The sequence below is a fragment of the Gorilla gorilla genome, chromosome 3 (genome assembly GCF_029281585.2).
Source record: "Gorilla gorilla gorilla isolate KB3781 chromosome 3, NHGRI_mGorGor1-v2.1_pri, whole genome shotgun sequence".
Lineage (NCBI taxonomy): Eukaryota > Metazoa > Chordata > Mammalia > Primates > Hominidae > Gorilla > Gorilla gorilla.
The window spans coordinates 130,444,870-130,471,939 of NC_073227.2; the positions used below are offsets into that span (position 1 = coordinate 130,444,870).

At 41.3% G+C, this 27,070-nt stretch overlaps 1 protein-coding gene across 2 annotated transcripts in view; it reads right to left on the reverse strand.

Annotated features, from left to right (window-relative positions):
• Positions 1-1,294: 1,294 nt before the first annotated feature.
• ELOVL6 (ELOVL fatty acid elongase 6) overlaps positions 1,295-27,070 on the reverse strand; it is a 151,045-nt gene continuing 125,269 nt past the window's right edge. For both annotated transcript variants that reach the window (XM_019025953.4, XM_019025952.4), the window contains exons 4-5: positions 11,515-11,666; positions 1,295-3,675 (exon numbers count right to left, since the gene is read on the reverse strand). In XM_019025953.4, the coding sequence (XP_018881498.1) occupies positions 3,251-3,675; positions 11,515-11,666 (577 nt within the window). In that variant the 3' untranslated portion in view covers positions 1,295-3,250. The remainder of the gene's footprint in view (positions 3,676-11,514; positions 11,667-27,070) is intronic.

Sequence of the window (27,070 nt, forward strand, 5' to 3'; positions counted from 1 at the left end):
CTTTCTTTTCTCTCTAGCAATGTACATGTAAAGTATTCCCTCTTCTCCCCTTACTTTTGTAGTGGAGCATAATTAGAAGGATGGGAGTAAGTGACTTCGAATAACCACCTCAATCCATGGTTTTAATTTGGTACTTTGGCCTTGCGTTAGATGTAATATGGTAGTTACTCTTTTCCCATAAGCAACACTAGAAGGTCCACATAAACCCCCTGCTTTATGAATAGAGCATTTCTCACTAGAACTTCATTGCAAACTCATGGACTTGGCTTGATGCTCAGACCTAGTGTATGAAATCATGTGTGTATGAAATAAAGGATTTTTTTTTAGTCCAAGAACAATGTTTTCACCATAGTAGGACTGGGATGCAGTGGAAAATCTTCAATAGAAAGATACTCTATTGCAGCATAGTGGGGCAGCTATAAAAACTTGCCTGCCCAAGTTTTTCTGGAATGTTAACTGACAGCAGGATTATCTATGCAGCAGTCAATTCTCTGGTAGGTTTCAGATTTGTCATGGGCCAGTGATCCAGCCTCATATCTTGATATGATTAAAGCGGCTAAGCTGAGATGTTAAAAACAGTGTATTGAACCTATACTACCAAAATTTTGCTTTGTTTTGTTTTGTTTTTTTAAAAAAATGTGGCTTTTTTCCTCCCATGATAAACATTGGAAATGCCTTTAGATATATTTAGCTAATTTTAAAACTATTAAGACATTCACCCTGTAAACAAAAATTCCAAATTATTTTACAAGTAAAGACAAACAAACATGAACCTAATACCAAAATGAAAGTGCTTTGGAAGCATCATTTAGAGTCTTTTTAAGGTTTATGCTCACTTCCGTCTCTTATCTGCATTAAGAGATCTGCAATAAATCACTCAATTAAATAATTAAATCAACCAGATAAGCCTCCAATGGGTCCTTCAATTAAATTCAAGTCAATTGTTATGTGGCCTTCTCCTCATTTTAATTATTCTCATTTTCTGTTATAAGGAAAAAAGGCTTATTGCACGGTATCATGTATTTGCGAAGCTCAAAATAACATTTGCATCCTAAGCATCTATTAGCTCTTATAAAAGGACCTGTCTTTTCAGCTCATGTCAGATTTTGCATAATTTATAATACATTCCTCCATCAGTTGTGTCTCACCTATGAACCAACATCAAGACATTATAGACTGCTCACAATCATTTAACATAGATGTAACAGCTTTCCTCCCCTGCACTGTCCCCCACTCCCCATTTCTTCCAGTCATGACTTGGTTTGCATGGATTCCTTGTTCACTGCTCAAACCATTCACACAGAATGGAATAAAACTTTATTCTTTTTAAATTCCACACATAAACGAGATGCTGAAAAAGCCCTTGCCATCTCTGACAGAAAAGCAGAGCAGCTCTGTTTCATGAACGACAGCACAATTAAAGCTAAAATAATATAAAAATAATTCGAAAAAATCCCTTTTACTGTACACTCTCAAAGCAAGAAAGAGAAACAACAGTTTTGTTTTTTTTTTTTCTGCTAGCCAGAAAATGTGTTTCTATTCATTTGGGCTTTGAAGTTCAGTGTACCCCACATCTGTGTGTCTGTGTGTGTATGCGTGGCTATGTGCGTGTAATCTATGCAGTGTGGAAGCCCCTAATCTTTTCATCTAGTTTGCCTAATCATTAAGCTACTTAACCAATTATAATACTATTATGTCACATTGAACAACTTTACATAATTGCTTCTTTGAAATACTAGGAACATTGACACATGTATTTGGCTTGTAAAGGACTGAAATATTACAGATAATATTATCCAGCTTTTTTTTTGAAAGAATATGGCTCTTAATAAATTGATTTTGAGTTCCAGAGCTAAAGTCCCTTTTAAAACATTTCCGAAGCTGACTTGAAGCAGGATGAATATCTTCTGATTTGGCCAAAGACATGACAAGTATTTCATATCACTTAAAATTTGAGGGATAAGTGTATAGGGGGCCCTTTGTTGTCAACTGTTTTCAGCCAAACTTGCCTTGAAGTTTGTTGTAGTATTGCCACGCAGCCAGCAGAGGGCACTTTAAACACCTCTACATTGCTTGGGGAGCAAATGCCGATGATGCAGAAACACAGTGTTCCCCCAATATCAGGAACAGCCCTGTGATTTCCTTTTGGAATTCACAAAAATATCGAAAATATGCGCTATACTATGGGGCTTCATTTGGAAAGTTATGAGTGTGTGTGAAGTCAAACAGGGAGGGGCATACACACCGTCTGTCTGTCGAATTGATCTTCGGCTCACCTCTTTTCCCACTGCCTTTCTCCGTTTTCCAGCTCACAGTGGTCCTGGGCCGGGCCTTTTTACAAATACTACAGAACCCGTTTTCACATTGTTTGGTTGTGTTTATCTTTTTCAATTCTGCATTTACTCTTCTGTTCAAAAGCCCGGGGCAACTGAACAAAAGGATAATGCTTCATATCTCACTTAAGAGTAGAAATTACAGTTCAACTATCAGAAATGCTCTGAGATGGACCTGCCCCCATGGGACCTGGGCTGCACTGTTTCCATCCTCCCAGGAAGAATCTTGGGGAAGTATTCACCCCCTTTGGTTTTGGCAAACTCACTAGCCTGAGGCTATGCAGTGAAGATGAAGTTAGTTGAAATATAGTTGTTTACATCTGTTTTCATAAGGATGATTAAGACATCTTTTCTCATGGGGTCTACAGCAGCTGGCATTTCTTAAAAAGGCTTTAGTTTCTGCAAAAGCATTATTGTTCTAGATATACACCCTGTGTCTCTTTCATTTTTGTCTTTTCTATTGGCTCCAGTTTAGTGTCCATAAAGTTAGAAAGGATTGTGTGTGTTGTGCTCGCACAGTTTCTAGAGTAAAAATCTTTCATCTTAGAGAAATGTGACACTTAGTAAATACATTTTTTTCCTATGTGTTAATAGCCTTTGTTTGCCTTTGATTAGTCTCCTCTGCTTCTGGCTTGCTTTTGTTCTCCCTTGTCCTAGAGTTGACAGATAAAGAGGGAATGGGGTCTTCCAGCAGCAGTGCTTGGAGATGGAGGTGCACTCAGTGAGTCCTCACCCTAAAAGGATCATAAACTTACTGGGTTAAATCAACCTAATTATCCCTAAGCTGCCTTGGGTTTTGTGTTTGCTCATGTTTTGTTTTGTTTTAGCTGCACCACGTGTGATTCCTTGTGCCATTTTCTTTTGTCTATTATTTTTCTTGATGACCCTGAGCTATGGCTTCCTCCTCAGTTCCAACACTATTCAGCTTTCGTTGTTTTCCTCATTTTGCCGATGTAGGCCTCAAAGAAGAAATGGCAGAAGAGCACAAGGTAGCTGAGGTACATGAGTGAGGACCAGAAGATGTTCTGAAAGTGAGAGTGACACTGGTCATGCTGCATCCAGCAGAAGACCAGGTAGTTAACCACACAGCCCATCAGCATCTGAGTGATCTGGGACAAGGTGATGAACATGGCAAACTTCCGGGAGACTCGGAAACCTGCCGCCCGCAAGGCATAGTAAGAGTACATTACGGCGTGCACGCCATAGTTCATAGTCATGAACCAACCTCCCCCGGCAACCATGTCTTTGTAGGAGTACCAAGAGTACAGGAGCACAGTGATGTGGTGATACCAGTGCAGGAAGATCAGCTTCTGCTTCCTCAGAATAATGAATATTGTATCTCCTGGAAGACAAAGAGGAAGAAGGTACGTGAGATCCTTGACCACCAATAACGATGACTTACAGTTTTGTAAGAGGGTAGACATCCTGAGCTAGGACTGGAGAGTTACATGGACTGGATTAGAACCCTGAACTGGTACTTACTAGCTCTGTGACCCTGGACAGGTTAGTTATCCTCACTATTTCTAGTTTCCTCATCTATGTAAATGGTGATAATTTAAAAGAGTAGCATGGAATCGCCTGAGGATTAAGTAGGATAATCAGCATGGCCCTCTTCACACACAGGAGGCAAGCAGCAAATGTTTCTTTCAAGGTATTTCACACAAAATCTTATCCATCATTGATCTGGAAGGGACATTAACAACTATGTTGCCAACTCCCAACTCAACTATACATTTTAGGAAATACCACCTGGAGGGGACTGGTGACTTGTCTTAGATCATTTATCAATCAAAGGAAACAGACTGGAAGTCAAGTGCCCAGCAAAATGTTCTAAGGCTTCTCTAGAGTAGTAAAACCATAATTTTTCTTTGGTACATGATAAAAGGTACCCCTCAAACACATATCTTTGTGAGCTCCCTAAATTACACAGCCTTGCCAAATGGCAGTGAGAAAAGTAAAACCTAAATAAAAGACAGAAAAAGGGAGACAAAAATCCTCTTCTATACACATTTGCTGACAAGGGTAATAGGAATATTTTATACCAGTGAATCAAGTGAGGAGCAATTGAAAATAACAGTTTTCATTTTATAGAATTAACTGAAAAGATTTCCAGGATCTACCAAAATTTTGTCTAACAATATCCCTTTGAAGGAAAAGACCATAGCTTCTGAGGCAGGGAATTCATATTATGAAAGCTAGAATTATGCTGAGGTGGGTAGATGCTATGTATCTGCAATGCTTCACTGAAAAGTCTCAGGGCTCTGAAAATAGACTGTAGAACATTTATGTAAAATTGGATGAAGAGCAAGCCCAGTGAAAAATACACCCAATTACATTAGCGAGTAAGAAAATAAGGGAAGTTACGCTAGGATGTGTGACAGAAACAGGCTAATGCAGGTGAATGCGTCTTTCTCCTTCCTATCTCTATGGTTATGAGACATGGGAAAAATCGACATCCTTCATGACCTTTGGTGAACTCAAACCTGGCTTCTTTTTGTGTAAAAAACAAAAGCTAGAAGGTTCTTTTAATTTTTTATTTGTTTTTGAGACAGGGTCTTGCCCTGTCACCTACGTGCCATCACAGCTCACTGAAAACTTGATCTCCTGGGCTCAAGTGATCCTCCCACTGCAGCCTAAGGAATAGCTGGGACTGCAGGCATGTGCCACCATGCCCAGCTAATTTAAAAAAACTTTTTTAGTAGAGATGAGGTCTTGAACTCCTGAGCTCAAGCTATCCGCCGGCCTCGGCCTCCTAAAGTGCTGGGACTATAGGCGTGAGCCACCGCCCTGAGAACCCGGCCCTGGTTCTTCTTCTTCTTCTGAAATTTAATTAAGCGCAAAACAAAAAAACAAAAACAAAAAAAGCCTAGTACTTATTCCTACCTTATCCTTCATGTACTTCACAGATGGCCTAAAACGCTTGCACTCGGCAAGGTCAAAGAATGCTGGACTATGGGGAAAGACTTCTAAGGTTCTAATGGCTGTGGCTGGAAAGATACAGGTGGTGCCCCATTCCATTCATTAGGAGAGCTATTGGTTTATTTTCCTACTAAACTGTTAAACACTATTATTTCATATTTGTTTACAATAGAAAAAGAAAGTTGGCCGGGTGTGGTGACTCACACCTGTCATCCCAGCACTTTGGGAGGCCAAGGCGGGGGGATCACCTGAGGTCAGGAGTTCGAGACCAGCCTGGCCAACATGGTGAAACCCCATCTCTATTAAAAATACAAAAATTAGGCTGGCACGGTGGCTCACACCTGTAATTCCAGCACTTTGGGAGCCCGAGGTGGGCAGATCACGAGGTCAGGAGATCAAGACCATCCTGGCTAACACGGTGAAACCCCATCTCTACTATAAAATTAAAAAAAATCCAGGTATGGTGGTGGGTGCCTGTGGTCCCAGCTACTCTGGAGGCTGAGGCAGGAGAATGGCATGAACCCGGGAGGCGGAGTTTGCAGTGAGCTGAGATTGTGCCACTATACTCCAGCCTGGGTGACAAAGTGAGACTCCATCTCAAAAAAAAAAAAATTAGCTGGGCATTGTGGCAGGCACCTGTAATCCCAGCTACTCAGGAGGCTGAGGCAGGAGAATCACTTGAACCTGGGGAGGCGGAGGTTGCAGTGAGCCAAGATCATGCCATTGCACTCTAGGCCTGGGCGACAGGGCAAGACTCCATCCAAAAAATAAATTAATTAATTAAATAAACAGGAAAGTTGTCAGTTGTTATATTTCTGAACCTACTATCAAATTTTTGTTGAAGTCATCTTCTCTGTTGCACGATGCCAGATTTTTATGGTGTCTATAAGTGTCAGGCAGACTGATAATGATGGATGATGATGGTAACCCTCATACATATACTTAAGGGACAAAACTGATGTCAGGAGACCTGGGATCTACTTTTCAGTTTTAAACTGTGCTATTTTTGTATCTGTCAGAGATCCACCATTTCTGTATAAGTACTACTCTGTTCCTCCAATCCCTCTGTGGACAATAACGCAGACACAATCAATTCCAGCTACCTTGGTTCATAGTGTAAAGAAGGTAGATGTCCAAGAAACTGTATGTTTAAAACAAGTTTAGTCATTCATAATTGAATAGATGCTTTTATGAGTCTCTTAGCATTAACTAAAATATAAACCCCTATACAATTCCAAACACATTATAATAAATTTGTCAAAGTAATATGCATTTCATCCTAACTCTTTAGTTTAACCCTATCATCACTTTTATATTAAAATTTTATTGTCTAAAGAATGATTAAGAAAAACCATATTAGAATGGGCTAGTGTGGGATGGAAAGTGGAAGGTACAATTCTGGAGTTAAGAATGGCTTTGTGTTTCTCCTGTATGGAGGTGAGGGTATATCTCAGGTTTATCTGAGACACACTGGGTGTTTCTAGTTACTTTAGGGAGGGGAGTGGAGTGGAGGGTAGGAGGAGGGGAAAACATGTCCCAAAATCTCAAGAACAAAATTAATTTAAATTTGCTTAGGAGTTTTTTCCAGAACACATATGCAGGATGGTGGGTGCGGGAATGAAATTGATCATCTCCCAGCAATGGCTCTGGAGCTGATCAGTAGCACCATTCAACGCCCTATCAGGGTTACTATCCCCCAGACTGCTGACCCAAAGAGTGGTAGTTTCCCTCAGGCAGGGGGAAACTGGTGGGGCTTCAGAAGAGCTAACCAAGTCCTCTCACGGTCTTGGATATGGCAGCTGAGATGCATCAGTCAGGCCACTCTGGCAGGTACAAATTATTTTTCCTCTGGGGAAACCACATAATGTCACATTTAATTTGTTGTGAGCCAGAGTCATGCCAAGTCATGGTAATTTCAGGCTTTCCAGAAGCTATAGAGTGACCCAGAAATGTTAACTATCAGAGGGACTGTGTATTTGAGTTGGTCAGTCAATCTTTCTTGTTCAAATGTCCTGTTGGCATAACGGGAAGGACGTTGGCCAAGTACAAGCAATGGGACTTTAGACTCTCGAATGTTTCAGTCATGTCATTTTAGCTACCTCCTGGCTCATGTTCTCTGTATCATGATTTCTCTAACCTTTGGTCCAACTATTTTCATTCAAGAGACAGCTTTCAGGCAGGGCATGTTGTTCCTTATACCCAAGTGTCCCTTCTTAACTACACCTTTGCAGCTGCAGGAAAAGCAACAAGCATTTGGAAATCCCCAGGGTGTTCTTGGCCACCAAGAGACACAGAGAGGCTACTCTGTGTGTGTGGTTTGTCACACACAGCTGAGTCCCTCTTCCCAGAGCTAGCTAGAGTGCTGCTGAGTCAGAGCTTCAAAAACAATGACATGCTCAACTGAGCAAGGACCTGGGCTCAGAGCAGATGTTTCCAAGTTTTAACAAAACAAAATCTCAGCAGGTTTTAATATAATCCAAATAGTAGGTGCTCAAAGATTTGGCACACAAAGCAGGTTAGTGGCTCTTTTCCTCTCACTTGTTCTAGTGGCCTACAACCCCATAATTCACTGAAATGAGCTCACGGTTTTCTGCTGAAACAGAAAGGTCTTCTTGCTATTTATTAAGAGTTTAGTGAAGGGGGAGTTAGTGTGGAATGAGCATTTCAGTTGGAGAAGATGCAAAAGTTCTGGAAGTTGATGGAATAATGGTTGCTCAACAATCTGAATAATATGTATATTTTACTGCAATTTAAAACAAGAATTTGAGTTTGTGGGAGCTGGTGGGGGGGGATACAGTTTCAGTACTATACATGGAAGAACTGTTTTTTTCTCACTAGATCTTTTCGTTTTGGTGCTCATAAAGAGTCCAGAATCTTAGAATATTGAAAGGTAAAATTTGAGACCTAAAAATAAGAAAAGTTCTAAATAATCCAAACGGGTAAATCTCTCTTAATTAAATAGTAGCGACAAGATTTTCCAACTGCAAAAACTGGAAAGAAATTTAACCTCCAAAATGCATGGGAAAAAAAAAGTCATCCAGGCAAACATGTTGACTACATAAAGACCTAGATCTGCTTGTCTTGGAGACACTTGCACTGATTTTGGACCTATTTTGAGTCAGCGGTTTACCTCTGAATGGCCATTGTCAGAGGAGCTCCAGAGTATTTGAAGAACAATATCCCATATTTTAAAATGTTAAAAAAAAAAGTATTCAGAACATGAAAATTATCTCTATAAAGGGTTTGAAACTGTATGAAGAATTTATGTTACTAATTAGCCTCATTAAAGAACTATGTCAAGATTAGAATATTATTTTTTCCAACACTTCAATCTCATATTTTAACTGCATCGATTATTGGATAATCCACAAAGGACTACTACAAATTATTGTGATGAATGAGCCCTTTCCAGGGAAAGGGATTATCATGCCAGCAGCACACCACTCCTGTTGACTGCAAATAGGAGACTGGATTATGGCTCCTTTGGGGCTCAAGAGGGAACACTGTATTCAATTACAATGTCCGCTATGAGGCTGAGGGGAGTGGACATTTGGGCCTGGATTAAATTAAGACAGGTGATATTAACATCATCAGCATCAACACAATCAAGATAGAAGATGAAAATATGAATACCTCTGGGTGCTACACTAATAGGTCTTCTCTAGGAATCCTAAAAGTTAGGAGGACAGAGAGCATAGGTCTGATTATGTCTTTAAAGGAAATTAATCACTACAGATAGCTTGAGGTGGCATTTCAATAAATTATTCCTCCAAAAGGTAGAAAGGACTATGTTTGTTCTCAAGCACCTCAAATACAGCTGTATATAACTCAGAACACAACACAATTAGTCCTTGCAGGGAAAAGGCGTTTCTAGAAGAAAACGCTGAGGCTGCTTTTTTGTGATCTGAGGCTTAAAGGTCAGAAGTCCAGTCTCCAGCCATAGTCTAGTCTCCTACTTGCATCCTACTGGCATGATTATTTCTTATTAAAAAAAAATTTGGGGGGGAAGTAGTAAAAGGTAGAAACTGTTGAAGTGTTCAGGGGTAGCATTCAGGGGAAATCACGTTTCATGCATTTACTACATTTATGTAGTTGTAGTCAGGCCTTTGTCAAAAAAGATAGGGGATTAATAAGGTTATTAAATAGCATAAAAGAGGGATATATTTCTCAACTAAAATAATTCAAACTTTAATAACGTGTAATTTTATTTTAAAGAAAAAAGCCACAGCCGGGCACAGTGGCTCATGCCTATAATACTAGCACTTTGGGAGGCCGAGGCGGGCTGATTACCTGAGGTCAGGAGTTCAAGTCCAGCCTGGCCAACATGGTGAAACCCTGTCTCTACTAAAAATACAAAAATTAGCCGGGTGTAGTGGCACACACCTGTAATCCCAGCTACTCGGAAGGCTGAGGCACGAGAATTGTTTGAACCTGGGACACGGAGGCTGCAGTGAGCCGAGATCGCGCCACTGCACTCCAGCCTGGGCAACAGAGTAAGACTCTGTCTCAGGAAAAAAAAAAAAAAAAAAAAAAATCACAAAACCCCAAGAGTAAAGAATACATGCTCACACTCTCAGATCAACCCCAGTTTGAGAACAAGTGCTCTGATTCAGAAACTCTATGAATCAAAGCAAATTAAAATATTCTCATATAATTTTAAAATTCCCAGAAATACCTCTTCAGATTTTTCAGGCATTGTCTGTAAATCCAGGGTGAAAACCACTTCTCTAGCCTATGACTTCATACCTAGTGGTACCAATACCTCCTGGGGCCTGGTTCATAAAATCTGTATTGTAAAATTCCTTTTAGATAAAGTTGCCATTCTATTTCAGCCGGTGCTTAACATAAATGCACTGAATGAATGACTGAATGAATCCACACTAATGCATTTTACCCTGAGAGTGTTTTCATATGATCCGTGTGTGTAGGCGTTTGTGTGTGTCTGTTGGAGGGGCGGAGCGGTGCAGGCGTGCACATGCATGCGGTAGTTATCTAGTTATTTTGGACTATCTTTGTACCTCTACCCCTCTTAGGAAAGGTTTTCAGGAAAAATTTTCTTCCGTTGCTCTTCCCTTGTTTTTGACCTGGGAAGACAATAGCTCAAACCAATTGTCATCTACTTATAAACAGCAGGTTTCTGGCTTCCAGTGGAAGGTGGCTGGGTTGCTGGCCCGCACAAATCAGACAGTTCCCATTCTATCTGAATGGACACGGGGCGTGAACAAGGGGCACCTTACAGAAGACTGCTCATAGCTTATATTGCAGGTGGTTTGTAAGGAAAATACAAGACCAAACTCCCTTTTTAGGAGAAACAGGAGAGGGGACAATACATATTAGGTTGGTGCAAAAGTAACTGTGGTTTTGCCATTGAAAACAATGGCAAAAATTGCAATTGATATCTTTTGAACTAAATATGTATAATTCTTAATTGCAGGTGAAAAAAAACCCAGAACCCCAGAGGTGACCAGGTTTGCCTTACCAGTTTGTACCTGTACAATCTGTATCAGTTTGCTAGCATTACTCATGGATGTACTCAGAGCTTATTGTCACTACTAGATCTCTTTCTGTGTAAATAAAGACATCTTCCTGGAAAACTGTGCCCACATCAACTCCTTGACTTTACTATTTCTGGTAACCTGTGCCACACTTACATTCAAGACCATCCAAGGGTTGAGGGAAAAATTATAGAAATCTACAAATACAGCCTGTATTTTCTATTACTTTCTAGAAGATAAATTACATTCCCCTTCCCTAAGGCCAGTCTTGATGATTAAAATCAAACACCACCAGAGACCAACCCTCAGCATTTGTTAATGAGAAGAGGAGGGTCCCCAAATGAAAAGCTTAATTCCTAATCTGAATCCTAACTCTACAGATGAAAGTATGCTCAGATACGGGACTTGGAAATAGCTGTGTTGCTCTTTTTTTCCCCCATGTTTTAATATTAGCTTAGCTCAGTGGGCCTTTTAAAGGGGTCTGTGTGCATTTTATAAGTCCGTGGAGGTATATTTTTAGTAGAGCTCGAAAATCAGCATGTTCAGTATAAACTATCTACTCTTAATATGCACAATGTAAAATTATTTAAAAGGAAAGAGGGAGCGAACAATAAAAAGTAGAAGTCAGGCAAGAACTCAAATTCATTCATTGTAACTTTCCTGCAACCAACAAAATAGGACCTTCAAAATGTTTCTTTGCTCACTAAATAAATACTGTGGATATGTTGCTACAAAGAGAGGGAGAGGAAATGGAAGAAGATACTCACCTAGTTCGGGTGCTTTGCTTAGCACAAATGCATAAGCCCAGAATTTGCTGACAGGTCCATTGTAAAAACCCTGGTCACAAACTGACTGCTTCAGGCCTTTGGTCATCAAAATGTACACCATATAAGCACCAGTTCGAAGAGCACCGAATATACTTCATAATGAAAAGAGAAAAGAAACAGCATTTAGGAAAATAGTTTCACTTCTCACATTAACCATACTTAGAAGACTGGTTGGCCACTGGCAGGAAATAGGCATAAGAATCATATTATTTGTATTTCCTTGAAAGCATCTTAAAATGTTCTGTAAACAAGAGCTAATACAATGACTCAAGGGCTTTATTCTGAAACCATATATGATACCACTTCCTCTTCATCAATGTTCCAAAAAGAGGTCATGAAAAAGGGTAATAGATTCAGAGCAGGATCTCATGAAGAATGCTGGTGACCTTTGAGTTTCAGCTTGGGAACTATTCCTTGGAGAGCAGATGGGTGTGGCTGCAAACTCTTGGAATTATCTCAGTTTTGCCCTGGGCCCAATCATTCTCCAAGTTCCACTGGCTCTATTTCCTGAAAACCTGTTTATCTCTTTAGGCAAACTTTTCCTCTACCTCTGAACTCGCCTTACCAGCCCAGGCTTTTTGTGCCCTCCTTGGATTTCTCCAGCAGTCTCCAAATCGCTTTCTACTGTCTGATCCATCTTTCTCAGAGATGTCAGAATGAGACTCCTTCAAAAGCTTAGCTCTGTCACCTCCTCCAGGAAGCCCATTCAGGCAGAGATAAGTGCTCACTCCCTGAGCTCCCTAGAACCAGTGTTGTGCTAATACCACCCCAACACTGTTCTTCAATGCCCTGCAATGTGTTTAATCTCCACATAGGCACAGGTGCTCAATAAAGACTGTTGAAAAAGTGAGATTGTTGAAAAAGTGAAGAAAAAATAAACAATTTCTTTAAATCAAAGAACTGGTAAGGAAATAGGAAGTTCTGGAACACATTAGGCTCAAGAAACACAACCTGCCATGGGAAAGCACTTGGCAATAGGAAAAAGCAGCCGCTATTACGAAGTGAGCCCCTTAAGTGTATGTCCCAGAGTGTGTGAACCACGCCCGGGACTGAAAGGAGAGCTGGCTGACCATGTGGGGAAGATGGACCTGCCTAGCCTTTTCTGCCCAAAAGGGCAGCATCTTACTCTAGAAGTCAGTTGAGAGATCAATGAATGAGCAACTGTTGAATTGGGAAATGGAGCCTTCTTTTCTCCTCAGAGGCACTGTTTTTTACTTAAAATATCTTAGAGTTGCTCTAGAATAAATCATTCCACTAGGCTAACCTGTCCAGAAAGCATACATCTGCCAACTAGAACTAAAAGTCAACTTTGTACATTATCAAAATAATGAAGTTTAATTCCTGGCAATTGTCTATTAAGTTGGGTCTTTGTAAGTAGCTTCTCTAAAGGTACAAAGACTCCATCAAATGGTGTTACTCTTTCCACTGTATGAAATTGTCCTGCAGAGGATTACTGTCATTTTACAGATATAGATCCTGTTTAATCCTTCAGTGGTTTTTCTCTGCACTTGGAATAAAAACCTCAACTCCTTTATCAGGACCGACAAGACCTCTCTGCACTGCCTCTCTCTCCCCATTCTCCACTCTCACCTCCTGCCATTCTCTTCTTGTTCACTGTGAGCCAATCACTCCAGAACTTTCAGACACTTTCAGTTTTCTGCCTCAGGACCTTTGCATTTCTCCCCTGTTCATAACAAAACTGGCTTTTTACTTTCTTATCTTAAGGAAATGTCTCCTCCCCGTGGAATGACCTAAGTCTTTATAGTCCATTATCTGTCCTAATTTGGGGATGAAGGGTTGATTTCATTAGTAGCATCAAGTAATGGAGATTTTTCTGTCTTATCTGAATTTTTTTTGTGTACTGTCTTTCCCTCACCAAATGATGGCTAATTTTTTTTTTTTTTTTTTAAGACAGAATCTCGCTCTGTCACCCAGGCTGGAGTACAGTGGCATGATCTCAGCTCACTGCAACCTCCGCCTCCCGGGTTCAAGTGACTCTCCTCCCTCAGCCTCCCAAGTAGCTGGGACTACAGGCATGCACCACCATGCCAAGCTAATTTTTTGTGTTTTCAGTAGAGATGGGGTTTCACTATGTTGGCCAGCCCGGTCTCAAACTCCTGACCTCGTGATCCACCTGCCTCGGCCTCCCAAAGTGCTGGGATATAGCCCAAAACCCTTCCTCTTACTCTACTTGCTGTTAGACTATGTAATTCCCACATGATCAGAGTAGATCCAAAGAATGTATGCTTGAAATGGTTGCTATCCTTTCATCCTTTTGGGTCTCAAAAAATCATTGTAATTGATTCCCAATTTCTAAGGTATTCACACAAGTTCATTTATTCTTTCAGTGGTCAAACATTTATTGGCATGGTTTTAGATGATGGAGTGAAAAAAAATCATTAAGCTAACTCTGGCTAGTGAGTGGCAGTCCTAGAAGACTTCAGAGGAAGTGGTATTTGAATTAGGGGCAAATAGGTATTCACAAGTTTGAGGGCTAGGGTATGGGGAGGTCAGTTCAGAGCACTGTAGAGTTGAAGGTTTTGATATCATGGTGACCTATAATATTGCTGACAGCAAGTGTATAGCACATATTATTGTCCCATATCTGGACATGTGCCTCATTCCCTAAGCTCTGAACAATAAGGCTAACTCAGAACAGAGGACAGTAGCACTTTTCAGGGAAACCGTCAGTGCCAGCCATTGGGCCCATGTGTCTGTGGGCAAAGGCGCATTGTTGGGATGTGACAGCGCTACTGCTGGGGAGCACTGTGGGGGCCAATGGCATAATTGTTATTTGTGGGGAGCCACTAGCTCTGCCCCTCGCACATTTCATCCTCTGCACGCTTTGGAACCAGGTGGTTTTTATCACAACAGTGTCACATTGTGACACTTTAACAAAATACACTGTAAGGTGAAGAGACTTTCCTTCCTCCCTAAGTTACATTAGCTTGAGAGGCAGCGTGATGCAGCAGGCAAATATGCTGCTGTTCTGCTACCCCTAGTCCTTACTTAGGCTCACAGCAGATGCTGCTAATCAATCTCAGCAGTCTTTCTGGCCATCCCTGGACCACACATTTAAGTTCTCGGCCACTCTATGCCACTGTCAATAGATCAGAGTTGCAAATCGAACCCTTTGTACAATAGGCTCCAATCACAGTCCAGTCACTTATTACTAATAGTTTTATAATTAGCCAAGTTACTGAAGTATTTTTCCTCTGAAATGAGAATAATATCTAACATGAAAATTCATCTTATGAATTTTTTAAAGCAATATAAGTAAGGTATTTAGTTAGCATCAAGCCTCTGATATATAGGTGCTCAACGAAACAGTTTTCATTATATTACTCTTCTTACTCTATTACTATTTGTATTATTATTATTGCTGATTTACTTTGGCTAACCCTCAATGTTGAAAATCACCTTCCTCTCTGATCTTATTTTGTCAGGTAAGAGAGGTTAAGGTTAATTAACCCTAATTCAAAGTTAAGGAAACTGATTTACAGCTAATTCAATTTGCCACATTGATTGTTCACATTATTCCTATTGCTATGAGCATTTTTATTTATATACATATTTTTCTTGGACAAGTGAGTCTCCAGGAGCCGAGGATGGCTGTCATTCTCGAAGTACTTCTCAGGTTTCCGGAGGCCTGCTCCTGGTGTGGCGACCCCAAGGAGGGACATCTCCTGCAGTGGGGTTGCTCTTTTGGAGCAGTCAAAGTTGGCCAGAGCGTGGGGTCAAGGAGGGACAGCCTAGGCAGTCCACACCTGGTGGGCTCAGTCCCCCAGTTCCTGATCCCGACTCTCATCTCCACAAAAGGTAACCATGCACCAACTTTCCACAAGTGACAACTAGCAAGTTTACAACAGGATGTGAAATGAGCACTTTCCATAGAAGGGCTTGAAGGAGAGGCTGTTGGTATAGAAAAGCTTCTGTTTCAAGTGAAATGTATCTTTCCTTCAGATGATATAGATTATTCTAAATCTAGAGCCTCAAAGAGGCTGAGGGTCTGGACCACTGTGTTGAATGAAGGCAGATGATTACTATGTCACATGCCTTTTCCCAGCTCTATGGTCATACTTAAAAAAAAAAAAAAAGAAAATAAAAAAAGAAATACACCATACAGGCTGGGCACGGTGGCTCATGCCTGTAATCCCAGCACTTTGGGATGCCGAGGAGGGTGGATCACCTGAGGTCAGGATTTCGAGACCAGCCTGGCCAACATGGTGAAACCCCATCTCTACTAAAAATACAAAAATTAGCCAGGTACGGTGGCACACGCCTGTAATCCTAGCTACTTGGGAGGCTGAGGCAGGAGAATTGCTTGAACCTGGGAAGTGGAGGTTGTAGTGAGCTGAGATCGCGCCATTGCACTCCAGCCTGGGCAACAAGAGTGAAACTCTGTCTCAAAAAATAAAGAAAGAGTCGGGCGCCGTGGCTCACGCCTGTAATCCCAGCACTTTGGGAGGCCGAGGCGGGCGGATCACGAGGTCAGGAGATCGAGACCATCCTGGCTAACATAGTGAAACCCCGTCTCTACTAAAAAATACAAAAAATTAGCCGGGCGTGGTGGCGGGCGCCTGTAGTCCCAGCTACGCGGGAGGCTGAGGCAGGAGAATGGCGTGAACCCGGGAGGCGGAGCTTGCAGTGAGCCGAGATCGCGCCACTGCACTCCAGCCTGGGCGACAGAGCGAGACTCCGTCTCAAAAAAAAAAAAAAAAAAGGAAAGAAAAAGAAATATACCGTACATATCATTTTTGTCAAAGCCAAATGAAATCAATGGAATAGCAGAGAGCTCTGTGGAGGGAGCAGTATACGTTTCTGCTCCCTCTGCAACATCAGACACAATGCAGCAAGGCGATGAGGAGGTGGGGATCACCATCCTGATTAGCTAAGGTGCTTTCTTCTCAAACTCCTGCACTGGATTCCTAATCCATAAGGAGCCTGTTTCCTGATCACTAGCTATTTGCCATGGGATGTCAGGAGGGGCCAAGAATATCCATTATACAATTAACTGTAATACTTTGTGGGTGGGGGAGGGTAACTTCCATTTTGTACTGTGTACATTTCTGCACTATTTGACTCTTTTTAATTTTTTTTAAGTGATAAGATCTTGTTCTGTTGCACAGGCTGGAGTGCAGTGGCGCAATCACAGCTCACAACAGCCTTGAACTCCTGGACTCAAGTGATCCTCCTGCCTCAGCTTCCCAAGTAGCTAGGATTATAGGCATGAGCCACTGTGCCTATTTAACTATTTTCAATCAAGCACATATTAGAAATTTTTTTTTAATGAAAATGGGGCCTCATCATCTTGCCCAGGCTGGTCTTGAACTCCTGGGCTCAAGCAACCCTCCTGCCACAGCCTCCCAAAGTGCTGGGATTATAGACGTGAGCTACTGCACCTGGCCTAGATTGATAATGTTTAAAAATCTACTTTAAATAGGTGCCTGGCCACAATTGATGCAATCACAATGGTACTAGCTTGTGAGGCTTTCCTAGTGAATTTCTAGCATGACGTTGACATATAACACTAATCTCTAATCAGCCCTTGGATGACAAACCGGTATTCTCACTCGGGGAGAAAAGACTGTTTCATGTATTAAATCAACACGTACTTAACACGCACCAAGTGTCAGATATTACAGTACTCATGAGGGAGGTTGGGGAGGGGGGAGTTTCTACAGCCTATTGCAGGAGACAACAAACATGAAAATAAACAAATATATATGTATAACAAAAACAATAGAAACAATTAGTGGCACTGAAGAGCTGAAGAGTATGTATGTATATATGGTTGGGAGTTTCCTTTGGATATTTACATAAACAGATGTTGGAATTTTTAGAATAAAAGTTTAGAAAGCAAGTTCTTGTTTTCAGGTTTTATTTTTTCTTGTGTAGGTGTATGTATTGGGGTCCTTTTTAAAGATGTATAAGAGATACAGCTAATCTTCTTTAAAACCAGGCTTTGGGCTGGGCTGGACACAATGGCTCATGGCTGTAATCCTAGCACTTTGGAAGGCTGAAGTGGGTGGCTCCCTTAAGCCCAACAGTTTGAAGCCAGCCTGGGCAATATGGTAAAACCCCACTTCTACAAATGCGAAAATTAGCTGGGCAAAGTGGTGCACACCTGTAGTCCCAGCTATTCGGGAGGCTGAGGTGAAAGGATCGCTTGAGTGCAGGATGTCGAGCCTGCAATAAGCCATAATTGTGCCACTGCACTCCAGCCTGGGTGACAGAGTGAGACCCTTTCTCAAAACGACAACAACAGCAACAACAACAAAACTTCCTAGGCTTTGACCATGACGTCTGACCATTTACCTACTTGCAAAAAGACTGAATAACTCCATATTTTAACCTTCCACTTTTATTTCCATCTGTAAGTCAAAATGGAATAGCTCAGTAATGTTAAGAATTCCAGGATTCTGCCCTGGGGGGAAAAAGAGCCTTGGGTATAAATCATCAATACTTTATTTTCACATGAACATCAATAGTTGATTAAAAAAAAAATTTACATTGTTCCCTTATTGATCTTCGTCTTAAATGTAAGTTTTTTTGGAATCAAACCATAGTTTCTCAAGGATCTTTTAATTCTGAAATGCTAACCACCAACCAATCTCCACCCTACTAACTCAATAACCAAAGGTACAATTACTTTCCCAGTATTAGGCAATTAAAATGTTTTATCATACTTCTATCCTACAATCAAAGGGGGGTGGGAGTGGGAAAGGAGTTGTCAAAAAACAGCAACAGGTGATCCAACAGCAGCAACTCTTTATTAACATAGGAGAGGTCACTGATTTTCCTGATAACAAAACCTGAACTGCTGTTGGTCTTAGACTCTGACAGTTTCCAGAGTAGGAAGAATATCCAGTGATGCCAGAACAGGTTAAAACAAATTAATCTCAAACCCACTGTAATGCCTCTAGATTTGGGGGATGATATAGGATTACAGTGCCTGTGATGCAGAATTATGGCATCTCAGGCCGGGCACGGTGGCTCACGCCTGTAATCCCAGCACTTTGGGAGGCTGAGATGGGCGGATCACAAGGTCAGGAGATCGAGACCATCCTGGCTAACACGGTGAAACGCCGTCTCTACTAAAAATACAAAAAAAAATTAGCCTGGCATGGTGACAGGCGCCTGTGGTCCCAGCTACTCCGGAGGCTGAGACAGGAGAATCACGTGAACGCAGGAGGTGGAGCCTGCAGTAAGCCGAGATTGCACCACTGCACTCCAGCCTGGGTGACAGAGACTCTGTCTCAAAAAAAAAAAAAAAAAAAAAGAATTATGGCATCTCCATGTCAATATCATGTCTCTACAAACAACATGCACCCCAAACTCTAAACCCTTTCCACACTTGAGAACAAGCATCTTTATTTTTATTTTATTTAAGTTCTGGGATACATGTGCAGAACGTGCAGGTTTGCTACATAGGTATACATGTGCCATGGTGGTTTGCTGCACCCATCAACGCATCATCTAGGTTTTAAGCCCTGCACACATTAGGTATTTGTCCTAATGCTCTCCCTCTCCTTGCCCCCCACCCCCTGCCAGGCCACAGTGTGTGATGTTTCCCTCCCTGCGTCCATGTGTTCTCATTGAGAACAGGCATCTTTAGTAGACAATGTCTACTTTAATTGGTCTAGTGGTTAGCCTTAGCTAAAAATGTATTTTTCAATAATATAATAAGCCAAAGTATAGATTTTCTTTTTTTGTCTAATAAATGTCTAAGCAGTTAAATCGGGGCATAGGTTGTAATTTTTCTGATAGTTTTCTTCCTCTACTACTTAACAATTCAGAGTGTATAACTTCACTTTTCCTTTGATTACTCTGTGATCATTTCTAGGTTTGAGTCATTTATCTTGCTTGAAATCTTAAATCAGATGCCTCCATTAGAAAATTTGAAAATCTCCCCAATACCTTGTGCATCAAGAAACATGAGGCAAAAATTACATATCACATTATCATAATAAAAAATACACATATTTTGACCTAGTAATTCCACTGTTGGAACATGCATTAGTCCGTTCTCACACTGCCATAAAAAACTGCCTGAGACTGGGTAATTTGCAAAGGAAAGAGTTTTTATTGACTCGCAGTTCCACAGGGCTGGGGAAGCCTCAGGAGACTTACAATCATGGTGGAAGAAGAAGCAAACATGTCCTTCTTCACACGGTAGCAGAAAGGAGAAGTGCCAAGAAATGTCCTCTGACATGAAAATTGGTAAATAAATTACAAAGAACACAATACAGCCATGAAATGTACCAACGATCTCTGCATCAGGTGCTGACATAAAAGAACACCAAGATGCACGATTAAGTGAAAAACATAAGGAGCAGGACAATATCTATAGTATGATCCAATTTGTGTACATTTTTTGAAAGGTTATGCGTCTATGTGATTATTACTGTGTTAGAATTTCATTAATCAACATACCACTTTCTTTCAGAAGCTATTAGAAAACCAACTTTAAATCCTCATTTCTAATATTTACATCTTTCACATATTTTAAGTTGATATCTGGTGTCAAATAATCCTTGTGTTTTTTTAATTTAAAAAAATGATACCTTAAAAGTCTGAATGTTACTTAGACATTAACGCCTTTCACAGAGCTCTCCTCTGAGATCTGACATGCTAGCTGGAGCTTTTAGTCTAGTGGGGAACCAGACAATCAATAACTATGAAAAAAGGACAGTAATAAATTAAAACTAAAATACATAAGAAAGAAAAGTATTAGACATAAAAGCTAAACTTAATTTAGAGTAGGATAAGGAAGACAGAGGATAGAGATAAGGCCTTTTTGGAGAAATAACATTTAGGCCTTCAGGCACGAAGTAACTTCCACAGCATTCTGTATCTAAAATGGTACCTAAAAATGACTAATAGTATCATATGATGATAATCTTGAACTCCTAGACTGAGAAAATGCTACATGTTGCAGTGCGAAGCCTGTCTGTGCTGAAGACTTCATGGAAGAAACAGTAAGTGAGGAAAGTCTTGGAGCACAGAGAAGCTATCTTCGTGGACAATATGATCCCCTGATAAACATGAGATAAGAGTGCACTCTACGGCTGCTGTCTCAATTCACCACCAATCCCCCTGATAAGTCAGAAAACTTCATTGCAAACAGATGTTCTGATTAAATGTTTGATAGGATCAGTTGGCTTCGATTCACTTTCAGAAGTACCCGCTTATTGTCTTAACTTGTAAACCTAAGCTTTTTAAACATAAAAAAGAAGGCTTTAAGGGTCTGAACGTTTCTTAGATAATAACTCCCTTGCTTTTCAGAGGTCTGACGTGTTGGATACTGCTCAGCACTATCCTTGCATCTGGAGTGTGCAACTGGAAAAGAGCACACTTGCTCCAGTTACCTGGCACAGCAAAGAAACGTGGGGGCCAAGTTTTAGAAACTAACCTGATAAAAACCACCTGGCAGAGTGAGGCGTGAGGAGGGGTGGAGAGATTATAAGTAATAGGCTGGGGTCCATGGCTCACGCCTGTAATCCCAACACTTTGGAAGACCCAGGCAGAAGGATTGCCTAAGCTCAGGAGTTTGAGACCGGCTTGGCTAACATGGTGAAACCTGTCTCTACTAAAAACACAAAAATTAGCTGGACGTGGTGGCAGCACCTGTAGTCCCAGCTACTCAGGAGGCTGAGGCTGGAACCTGGGAGGCAGAGGTTGCAGAGAGCCAAGATTGCGCCACTGCACTCCAGCCTGGGTGACAGAGCAAGACTCTGTCTCCAAATAATAATAATAATAATAATAATAATAATAATAATAATAATGATGACAATTGGTACCATAATGGATGTCAACTAGCATTTCCCAAAAGAAACAGAACACCTGGCTATAGAATTTATAACATTTTGAGATTCTGATGAAGATATCACACACTATTTTGTAAAAACAAGCAGGATTTATGTCACTTAAGCTACTGTTTTTTTTTTTCTTTGAGATATAAAGACTTCATCTTCTTGGCACTACTAATAGCCTCGACCCCATCAAGGCCAGAGAGAAAGGCAGTTACTGCTTGCTCCAGCCCAACTCCCAGACTAAACAATGCAAGGCTTCAATGCTGGCTGACCAGTACTTGACTCTGTGCAAGCACTGCACTGGATGATGCCATGGTATTTCACATTTACAGAACTTGATTGAGCCCCTAGATTATGGAATTTGATTCTCCCTACACCTCATGGGGCACCATTATCCCTGTTTTATAGACAAAGAAACAGGCACAGAGAGGGCAGAGGACTGGCCCAAGGTCTCACAGTTACTAAGTAGCAGAATCTTCTGTCTACAGCTCAGTGCCTTTTACCTGATAGCTAATCCTGAAAACTCACCGGGCTTTCATTTAGGATAGTGTTTCTCTGCCTGGCTGGAAATGACAATCACCTGGAAGCACTAAGGCAATTCTAACACCTAGGAGTTATCTCATAACAACTGGCTCAGAATCTTGGACTTGGGAGCCCCTGTGGGTCCTAGCTCCCCAGCTGTGGATTAGGGACACCTTTGGAGACCCCACCCTGCAAGATGCCTTCTGGCCTGTTCTCCCTCTACGACCCCACTCCATGAGCCTGGGGATGACACTGCTTAGGCAGCTGATAAAGAACGGTGCCTTTCTGTACATCCCTGGTGTCCTAGATGAGAACCCTTCTCCTGGAATTTTAAACCTAAAGAGGTGTACTAAATTCTACAAAATTAATTACTGGTGGGTATGCTTTCTTCCCTTGCCTTTTCTTCTTCACTCAACTATGGAAGAGATGCCACAATGCATTCCTGTGGAGGCTCAGCCATGCCAAATGAATACTGATTTCAACTACAAATGGAAAGAACAGTGTGCTGGTTTCTGGACTTTTCTAATAGGAACAAAGAACAAAGTTCTACCAATAGTGACCTCAATTAAGCAGAGCAGAAAATTAAAATGATGCTTATATGAACCAAAAAGAAACTGGAATACATGTATTCACAGTAAAGATTAATGTTGAAGCCAAAAAACTCACCAGGATCACAAAAGTGGTTAGTCATCTTGTTTCTACAGAAAACTTTGTTCCTTTGAGAAAACTATTAATCTCTTTCAGGGCATTATCAAATTATTAGGACAGTGACAATTCCAGTGCAACGATAATAGCAGTGCTCCATTAACTCCATCTCACAGTCCTAGGTAGGTTTCACGTTCTCATGAGGAAACAAAACATTTTTCCTGGGGGAAAAAATCTCACGTTGAACTGTAATCCCCAGTGTTGGAGGAGGGGCCTGCTGGGAGGTGATTGGAGGGGTGGACTTCCCCCTTGCCGTTCTTGTGATAGTGAGTGAGTCCTCACGAGATCTGGTTGTTTAAAGTGTGTAGCACCTCACCCTTGGCTCTCTTCCTCTTTCTTCGGCCAGTAAGATATGCCTGCTTCCCCAGTCACCTCCACCATGATTGTAAGTTTCCTGAGGCCTCCCCAGCCATGCTTCCTGTACAGCCTGCGGAACTGTTGAGTCAATTAAACCTCTTTTCTTTATAAATTAATCAGCCTCAGGTAGCTCTTTATAGCAATGTAAGAAGGGACTAATAAAGATAATTAATGCAAATTTCATTGGGAGAGCACTCGAACCATGATATATAACATTATCTGTATAGAGTCTTCCCCCAACCCAACTAACTAAAAACCAGGGAGGGAAAAAAGTCATTTTGACCCTCAGTATTCCACATCTTTAAAATGAGGGGACTGGAAATACTCCTTATGATTCCAGCTCTAAACTGTGAACTGCAAGGAAGGGAGGTAGCAGTCATAAGCTCCGGCTCTTCCATATGCCCAGTTCCTTCCTTGGGGTTCATTAACCTAAAGATCCGTTCGATCTTTACAATCTTTTAAAGATCACATTGTTCTTTTTTCCAAAGATGTTCATAGTTGTCCACAGTAACTGAATTATTATTAGCACAAAGCATACCAAAGAATGTAAATGTAATGAAGTCATTTCACACATACTTGTAAGCACTCAGGTGATAGGCCCTGTGCTATACCTTACTCCTCACTGAAAAGAGCTTAGTTTTTTTCTTTCCATGTTTAGTTATTTTTATTGGAGCAAGTATGTGTATGCTCTGGAACTTAGGTCATTTGAAAGCATGAACTGTGAAGTGTCTGGTCACGATATGCCACTACAGTGAGGGCAAATCACCTTCTTTTCAGGCAGGGGGACAAAGCTTCAGTTTCAGAACCAGCAGGGGGGATTCCTCCGCGGCTGGCTCCCCGTCTCCCGTCCAGCCTTCCCTCCACAGTTTCCTCCATGGCTCCCTCCCGGAACTTGGCCAAGATCCACTGCCTGCTCAGAAGGATGCCAGGAGTCTAAGCACTACTCCAGAGCACTGGAGCAAGGGGTTTTGTGTTTTAAAAGATTGCTCAAATACCACCACTGAAAAGAGATGGTATGAAAAGATACTCCTTTCTAAATCACATCTTTCGTTGATAAATATATTTTAAAGACAGGGATATACAGACCTCCAGGGAAGTTGCAGGAGGATTTGCCAAAAGATTTCAGGGCCTGCAATATCTGGTGAACTCTTTGGCTGGTAACTTCATAACGTGAGAAGGGCGGAGCCAGCCTCCTCCTCACCTGGATCCTTTGCATGAGAACTACAGTAGTTCACAAGTGAAATCAATCCACCAGCGTGAGATCAGTGAGACAGATATCAGCTGAAGCCTGTTGACTGACAGCCGTCAACTTGCTGGAGCACCTAACTCCTAGCAGCTGACCAGCACACTCTCAGAACATTGAGTCTGCCAGCTTTAAATAAAAAAATTAAGTGGCACCTGTAAAAATCATTTGGCCAGGCGCAGTGGCTCACACCTGTAATCCCAGCACTTTGGGAGGCCGAGGCGTGTGGATCATGACGTCAAGAGATCGAGACCATCCTGGCCAACACGGCGAAACCCTGTCTCTACTAAAAATACAAAAATTAGCTGGGCATGGTGGTGCATGCCTGTAATCCCAGGTACTTGGGAGGCTGAGGCAGGAGAATAGCTTGAACTAGGGAGTCAGAGGTTGCAGTGAGCCAAGATCGCACCAATGTACTCCAGCCTGGTGACAGAGAGAGACTCCGTCTCAAAAAAAATCCTTTGTACTAGTATTTCTAGAAATCATGGGAATTTATCTTCCAGGTGAAACTCACTAGTAGGCTCTTTAGTTGCAAGGTCTTATACATGGTGCCCAAATGGGCCACCCTCCAAATGTGCCACACTGGCAACAGTTGGCAGTGACTATGTTGCCGAGTTCATCTGCTTCTTCAAGAGAAATCCCAGTGAAAAACCCTGGGAGCACTTTTATCTCTGACCTGTGGCCAGTTCAGCATCTCTTAAAGTCTCCAAGATGCTGGCATGGTTGCTCAGACATTTGAGAATCTCCAAATGGCCTTCTCTGGGGTCCTCTCATCTCCATTTCAGGAACTTCCTGTTCCTCAAAGGCAGCCTGAAAGTTGTCACCCTATTGTACTTCAAAGCCCTAATCAAAGCCTTCCAGAGTCCTGTGAAATAAGGCAATAAGAAGTCCTGGCCCCAATTTAATCACGAAATGATTTTGAAAATGAGAATCATACACAGATAAGCTAATTTTTATATGTGTATACAACTGATTTAAGAAGAAAAATTAACTCTGTGGTTTGTGAATCTGGAAGAGTTAGGAACATGCTTAAACTCTCCTACCTATTCTACTGATTTCTGTGCATTTCATCCTTACAATTTTTTTAAGGTCAATCTGCTAGATTGTAATGATACAATTCTGGTAATTTTCAAAATGAGAAATCTATGTATACCTTTATCATCTCCATACCACATGTGCCGCCAAGCTCATAGGGCTGATAGCGGGTACACACTGGACTGCTGCCTGGCTTGGCATTCTACCAGTACTGTCCCAGGAGTGGAGCTCACTCTTTTCACAGAGGCATTTTTTTTTTTAACCTCAGGGTAGGAAAAACATAAAATATCATTAAGTGTGTTCTCACAAATTATCATAAGTGTCTTTGGGGAAAAAGTCTGAAAGTGCGTTGTGCCTGTGGAATAACCTTGGGCCCTTAAGCACCAATGAATAACGCAAACTCAATGGGTATTTGTGAGCTATGACATTTATGATTATTAAGCAGGGTTTCATAATAAAGGTTTCAAAAAGTCTGTGGTATTTCTTGCTTCACAGATTCCCAGACTACTGAATTTTCCTAATGGCCTCATAGCTGAACTCCCCAGGAAGTCTCCACATTTCCTCCAAGGAGAATGTATTTTTCTCCCTTCACTATGAAATGTAAGCATTGAGGAACAAGGGAAATTCCTTCCACCTCTGCCCCTGACCTCACAGCCAGTCCAGCAGAGAGGATGGAGTCCTTGATGCTTTAGGGGTTTCCTGTCTTCTGAAGGAAAAGCCAGTTTCCATCTGAAGTGTGAGAGGGGAAATAAAAAGACCACCACTGGAAGATAACTGGTTTATCTCTCTCACTTTCTGGCTTATTCCTTATTCTTGTTCTATTCTTTTCCCATAGTCCATGGCCCTTCCAAACTTTAGGTTACAAAATACAGATTTGTCTCCTCCTTCTCTGCAAAACAAAATCCCATAATTCCTCAATTAGATATTAGGAGAAGACAAATGCAATGGGAGCAGAGAATGGCTGAAACTCCTTTGTCCTTCCTGGGGTATTACATAAATTTTCAATCAATAGAATTGCAGACAGCCCAGGTTCTAAATATAGTAATTCCTCAATATCAGGGATACTTGTCCCAGGAACTCCCCAGGATACCAAATTGTGAGGATGCTCAAGTCTCTGATATTAAATGGCTTGGTATTTGCACATAACCTGTGTACATCTTCCCATATACTTTAAATCATCTCCAGATTACTTATAATAACACAATGTACATGCAATGTAAATAGTTGTTATACAGTATTTTAAAGTAATTTGTATTGTTGTCTTTATTTTTTTTCCTCCAAACCAAGCTTGGTTGAATCTGCAGATGCAGAACCTATAGATATGGAGGGCTGACTGTAATTTCAGCCAGGGGAGGGTCATGAGATTTTAATTATTTATTCAAGCAATATTTCCTGAACATTTTATATGTGCCAGGCATTATTTCAGGTAAGGAAGGAGAGACCTGAAATTTTAAGACCTGGAGAACTTTAGAAATGATGTGGATAAGACATTAGGTACTGGGGACATAGCAGTAAACTCTGATAGGAATCACATTTGTTGGAGCTTTTATCTTAAATGAGGGCAATAGATAGTATGTCAGGAAACATATATTATAGTATGCCAGATGGTGATAAGGAGTGTGTGGAGTGCTGGGTGGGAGTACAGTGTGCTGTTTTATTACATAATAAACATTTTTTAAAACTTATAGGCAGGAAGAACTCAATAATATGACGACACTTGAGCAGAGGCATGAAGGAAGTGGGTAAGCCCTGCGCTGGCTCTCCTTCCCATAACTGGCCTTGGCACTCCATCGCATCCTCAAGTGTGCCCTGTTCCTTC